Here is a 6,794-nt window from a genome sequence, read left to right on the forward strand (position 1 = left end):
TTAAACACTAGCTGTTTACAAAACAACACTTTAGAGAAGTTAGTTGAGAGCACATCTTCAGTTCCCCATTTCCAAGGTCTTTCTTTGTCCTACAGATGGAAATTATTTTCCCTTTGCTTAGTTCTCACTATTCCCCCTCCTCCATGTTTGTTTTCATTTGCTTATAAAATGTTTTACTTTCCCCTCAGAGTTCATAATTGCTTTGCTCTGCTGGGTATCTAGCCAAGTTCATTGTCAGAATTTCCAAGCTTCTAGCCTATCAGTGTTACTCTTGGAAGCGGCCAAACAGAGCAGATGACTTACTAATTCCCCCTCCCACCTGTTACCCAGAGATCCGACTTCCACAGTCCTTTCTTCTCTTGCTCCAATGGGAGCCAATTGTCCTGTTGTCTGAAAATTTCACAATGGCAAGTGTTTGGTGAGGATGTTTATGTAGTGTCTTCTTTCTGAATTCAGCCGGGCATCCCCTTATTGTAAACCGTTTTATATCGGTGATGTTGGAAGGTAGATTTATGCACCCACTGCTGCACTAGGGCTGCCTTCGCTGTCCAGTTGATTAGATTTATATCGAGGGTGAAGGTAGGTGCCCTGAAAATGGCAACAGCACCACATCTGGATTCTGGAAGTTATATATTAAAAATAGGACTTGCTGTTATACAATTCAACTCCCACTTCTTCACATGTATTTTAACTTCAGTTTAAGCTATCTGAATTGTATCCCAGATTATCACTAGAAAAAATTTCTAGACAATTTTTGATTATTGTCAAACTTACAGTGGTGATTGCTACTGAGTTTTTATTTTATTAAAACTTTTTATTTTTGTTCGAGACAGAGTTGTACCATATAACTCTGGCTAGCCTGGAGCTCACTATGTAGACTAAGCTGGCCTTGGACTCACAGAGATCCACTTGCTCTATCCTCCTTAGTGCTGGGATTAAAGACATACATAACCATGCCTGAAATCACTGAGTTTTACAGATTAGCTCAATATCATTTGAAATATATGATCATTTTAAAAGCACGATGTAAAACTTACCTTACTATATACTGTTTGTTAGCTGCCTGAGGAGTGTGAAAGAGTAGGGAGTTAATTATGCTTGTTCTAATAATACATAGAACAACCAGTACTGTACATTTATATATACAACATACACATATACAGCTGCTTCTTTTGGTTTGGTTTGGTGTGTGTGTGTGTGTGTGTGTGTGTGTGTGTGTGTGTGTGTGTGTGTATGCGTGTGTGTACATGCTGGTCAGGTAATTTCCCACTGAGCTACATCTCTCATCCCTTTGTGCATTTTCACAGTAGGCAGAGAACATTGCTGAGGCAGAAGTTATAGCCTTTGCAACTGAAAGCTTTCCTATGGGGCCTTCTTGTTGTCAGATATGAGAATTAGCTAGTGTTTTCCTCCATGTTTTTAAATGCTGACTTATTGGAGGAGGGCATTTTTTCAGTGTGTTTTATTGAAGGAAAACTATTCCTTTCTGAACCATTTCATTTTTGTGTTTCCTCACAACATCCCTGGAAGAAAACTGTGGGTTTTTAAAGTTAATTACTTTTGTTTTTAGATAGTTTCACACATACAGTCAGTGCACACCAATCACTCTGAGGGTAGGATGCTTGCCTAGCACATACAGTGTCCTGGGTTCAAGTCTGTGTTGTATAAACCAGGTGTGGTGACACATGACTGTAAGGAAATGTGTGTTTTTAAATTCATGTCTTGTTTAAAATACTCAGCCCTGGATGATCTTTGCAAGCAGAGGTTGAGTATGTGTGATCAAACCTTTCTACCTGAATGCACTGCTCTGGAAATGCCCCTGGTACCTTCCTCAGCCTGTGCCTTTGAAACAACCCCACATCTCAGGATGGGCCACACCTTAAGCCTTCCTTTTCTGTCCTCGGCAGTATTGTCTCCTGAAAACTGTAGACAGACACATGAATAGTGCCATTGGTCCTGGTTTCCCCCGGTTTCAGAACTGAGTGCCATGTAGCCACCCATGGAGGACTGGGTGGAGACAGAGGGATTCAGACTGGGGGTTATGGTGAGATCCCTTTCCTGTGACCCAATGAAAGCTACTTCATCTTCAGTCCCAGTTGTTTCTGTGTGAGGAGAGTGCCAGTGTTTGGTGCAGTGCTTCATTTGTATCAGTGCTGTAGGGTTCCATCCTCCAGACTCCTGTGTCAATCAATTCTGAATTTATTCTGTAGGTTACTATTTAGCATCCCACAACTTTGGACACTTCAAAACAACTTAGTTTTCTGTTTTCATGTGTTGGGTGTGGGCTTTCCTGACACTTGAAGTTCTACTGTATTTCCTGGATGGTTACCCAGAATAAACATGTTATTCAGCCAACTGACTATGGAAACTTTTGTTTTGCTTCATCAGTTAAACTCCACATTACATCTCTCTGAGGAACAGCTGAAGTGTCTTCTGGAGGAGTGTGTATCCCAACAGAAATGCATCCCTCTTGGCCTTCCTTCTGACAGAGAAGACGAAGGTATTGATGCATCACTTGGGCCCCCACAGCTTTGCCCATCCACTGTCTGTGGGTTACTAGATGAGTCAGAAGCCCAGGTCCAGAAAACCCAGCTAGATGATGCAAACAGGCCTGAGAACGAGGGATGTGGACCTGCCATAGGCTCGTATCTCACCAAAGCCTTGGCTGGGCATTACAAAGCAGAAGCTCTCGTCGTTGAAGTGGAGGCCATGAAAGGCCTCCAGTTCTCCAAGGAGGAGACTTTCAACGATGCAGCAGACTATTTTATGTCAAAGACTGTTGGTATTGGGAGACTGAAAAAGCCCCCTTTCTTGGATGATCCCCTGGATGACATCATTGTGAACGCCTCCTCAGATGACCAACAGCTGAAACTCAACCATCCGGAGGAACCAGCAGTAGGTAGGCTGGAGGGCATGTGTTTTGTGAACATTTCTCATAATCATCTTAACATAAGGATATTGTGAGCCCCAGATGCTGCTGTTAGGAGCCTGCAAACATAGGCGTGGATTTGTCAATGTCCTTAAGAGGCCAAGGAGAGGCTAACACTCTTATGAATGTATTATCCTTCATTATAATTCTGGCATCCAGAAAACTGTTGATTTTAGAGGGAAAAAAAGTATTTTGAATGGTGATAAGTAATTTTAAAAGATTTCAACTTCTAAACTTTAGTGATAAAATTTTCTTTCAGGGAATGGGTTTGTAAAATATTAGGCTCAGATGTAAAATATCTGCCCAGAAACCACTCTTATATTTCCAGACATGATGCCATGGTTCACTCTTGCATTTTATAACAGTACAAATAGCATGAATCAATCACTATGGGTAGTTTTTAACATAAATAAATAATCAATTACTTATCCATGTCAGAAATTGATGTCATAATTTATGGGCCTATTTAAACATCTTAAACTTTAATCTCTAATTCAATCTACTCTAAAACACATTATCTATCTATCTATCTATCATCTATCTATCGTATGTCTGTCTTTTTGTCAGTCTATTCTCTTTGAGGTCTATGATTGGTTGATTTTGAGTTATCACCCCAATCACATGTTCCTAACTGCCTGCCTGGCAACTTGACAACCCCACATTCATTTTCATCTTTCCCTTTTACTTCACATTTCTCTCCCGATTCCTGTTTCTTTAGTCACATAGACTCAAAATTGAAGTTAAGTATTGAGTTGGTTGACATTACAGAAGGAACAATGAATGCTGGGGAGATGGGAGGTAGAGTTAAAGGTCAGTCCCCTAGGATGAATAGCTCTTCACTGGGTGGGATTTGACTACTCACAGAGAAGAACTCAAACTCACAAAGCACAGGGCATGCATGTGATGTTATATATAGTCCCTTCCTTATTTGTCCCAACTCTACATTTTGTTTAATACTTCTTTGTCACTATAATGTCATTACATTTCTCTATTTTGAGCCCCTGTAAATTTGCATACTCTGAGTATTTCCTGTAGGTGGAGTTATAACACACACTTTCTATGATTGCTTCTTATTCAGCAGTGTTTTCCAGATTTACCCATCTGACAGCATGTGTCCCTGCTCTGCTCTGTTTACTCTGATTAATATTCCCTTGTATGGATATAGCCCATTTTATTTATCTGTTCATTAGTTGATGAGCCCTTGGGCCCTAGCCACTTTTCAGCTATTACATATAATGCTGCTATAAATATTCACATATGAGTTTTTATTGGACATTTTTAATGTTTTTTTCCCCCCAGCTTGGGCATAAACCTAGGAGTGGAATTACCCGGCCAATGGTAATCTTTTGAGGAATTGGCAGAAAGTTTTATTTTTTTTTACATCTTTCTCCCAATTCCTCTTTTATTGTCTTCTTTTATTTGATTTCATTGTGGTCCTACCTTTTTCTGTGCTAACTTTCCTCCTCTCTTTTAAGAGAAAAAAGGCAATTGGCCCTCATCTACCCTACATATAGCATTTACTTTTGGCTCCAGCCTACTCCTCAGAAACTTAGTAGAAAACAAAAACAAACAAACAAACAAAAAAAAGTGATTTTGATATCCTCCCCTAAATCATCAATCTTCCAACCCTCATTTGTTTTCTGAACTACAACCCCAGTGAAGACAGACACCTTATTTTCCCGTGGGCTTCGTCTGCAGTTTGTAGTGACTCTATTCTATAATAGCAAATGGACTCTGGTCATTATATTGTACATCAGAATAAATGACCAAATGTTTAAGAGAGAGAATGATTTTTCTTAATTATGCATGTGTTTTTGATTGTATAATCACTGTGGTTATTTTATTAGCAGATGAACAGGAGACTGGAGATGCTGTGGATGAACCAGAGGAATGTGAAGCATGACTCTTTGGGGTTTAAGCTTAAGAAAGTTGAAAATCAAGTTGCATTATATACTTTTTTTTCCCCTGAATTCTTTGTGTTCAATGAATGCATCATAGACTATTCCTCAAAGATTTCAACATTTGAATTCCTTCTTTGCTGATTACATTCCTTTGATATTTTTGAAATTTGGGTGTGAATGTTTGCTGTTTTTATTCATTGAAATTCCTGGGAAAATTGTTCAGAAATGTGTCGATAATGTTTCAATCTCAAGGATACTTTATAAAAGTCAATATTGTAACACACACACACATATACACACACATATACACACACATACACACACACACATACACACACACACACACACACACACTGTGAGTCTAGTGGACAGGAGCTTATTGCTTTCAATTTGATCCTTTTGGGGGCAGTGCTGGGGATTGAATTTAGGGTTTCATGTATCAGAAGCAAATACTCTGTCACTAAGTTGTATCTCTAGCTCACTGTATTGGGCTTTACATGTTTCAACTTTCTGTTATTCAGGTGGGTTGTGGCCACCATGGGTTGCTGTTCTGCCCCATTTCTCCCTTCTCTGTGCCCATTTTATGCTTGCCAATAAGTCCAGCTCACCTTGGGAAGAAATGAGTTCCCACAGCAAAGGAAAGTCAGCAGGGCCCAGTCTCTTGTTAGTGGTGATGCCCTTCCTTTCCTTTTTAAATAAGTACATTTTAAAAATAACTTACTTATTTTTATTTGATACACATTGTTATTTTGCCTGCATGGGAGTTGGATCCCCTTGGAACTGGGGTGGGTTACAGACAGGTGTGAGCTGCCATGTGGGTGCTGGGAATTGGACCCGGGTCCTCTGGTAGAGTGACCAGTGCTTGGAACCGCTGAGCCAGATGACACCTTTCTGAAGTTGCAGTGTGATAAGTTATTTATTATTCCCAGTCTGTTGTGTTCTTCTGGAGTGTGGGTCTTTTAACATTCAGGGAATAAAGGTGAACCTTATTAAAAGAAAGTCTGTAGCACTTTTTCAAGAGAGAATGTTTGTCCGGTTCTGAATCAGGGATCTGATCTCATGAGAAGCTTTTACAGCCACACATGTACATTGAGTTGGCCTCCTAGTTGGGAGAATAGTTCATTCCTAATTCATAATAAGCTGCCTGTGGTCCTGACTTTAATACAGTTGGGATCACTACATGTACAGCATTGTTCATTTTTGTCAACACACCTTTGCTTGCTGACCCTGCTTGACATTAATGATTGCTTACATATTTTCCTGATTTGTTGAAATGAATAATTCTATAGCTATTGTTTTCAAGGGCAGTCATATCCCATGGATGTCTTTGTCCTGTCTTCCTGTTTCAGTTTGCTGTTTGTTCATTTCTGTTGATTTTGTTTCTGAAGTAGAGGATTGAACCCAGGACCTTGTACATGCCAGTCAAGCCCTCTACCACCAAACCACACCCTCAGCCTACTATTTATCCATTTAAAATAGCAATGGCACACACTGATGTCCATGTTCTACAGTGGGATTTATCTTAATTCCTGAGCTTTGCTGTGATGTCTACCAAAGTTGAACAAATCACGATTTTAGGTTCTCTCAGAATGATTTCCAGCACTCCCAGGTACTGAAGAGTTTGGTGGGAACAATCAGAGGACAGGGGTGGCATGGTGGGCACTTGGGGTAGATATACAGAAGCCATTATTGCCTGCCAGCCTTTCAGAAGAATTCATGCATTTCTTGCATTTGAGCTATGTTTCTGACAGGGAGGAATGGAGAGACAGAGACACAGAAAGAGAAGAGAGAGAAAATGTGAGCTAAGAGAGAAACAGGAAAGAGACCATTTCTGTGGGAATGTCACAGGCTTATGATTTACAGAGGCTTCGGCAGATGGTGTTTGAGGCACAAGAAGCCCGGCTTCTGCCAGAGTTAGGTAGGGGGAAGGAGATAATGCCATTTGATGATGAACTTTTTAATTA

The 6,794-nt window shown here is 40.2% G+C and overlaps 1 protein-coding gene across 1 annotated transcript in view; it reads left to right on the forward strand.

Annotated features, from left to right (window-relative positions):
• Fsip1 (fibrous sheath interacting protein 1) overlaps positions 1-4,893 on the forward strand; it is a 116,959-nt gene extending 112,066 nt beyond the window's left edge. Inside the window, exons 11-12 of the mRNA XM_051183711.1 lie at positions 2,389-2,899; positions 4,777-4,893. Of these exons, the coding sequence (XP_051039668.1) occupies positions 2,389-2,899; positions 4,777-4,832 (567 nt within the window). The 3' untranslated portion in view covers positions 4,833-4,893. The remainder of the gene's footprint in view (positions 1-2,388; positions 2,900-4,776) is intronic.
• Positions 4,894-6,794: the final 1,901 nt, after the last annotated feature.

The sequence above is a fragment of the Phodopus roborovskii genome, unplaced genomic scaffold, assembly GCF_943737965.1.
Source record: "Phodopus roborovskii unplaced genomic scaffold, PHOROB, whole genome shotgun sequence".
Lineage (NCBI taxonomy): Eukaryota > Metazoa > Chordata > Mammalia > Rodentia > Cricetidae > Phodopus > Phodopus roborovskii.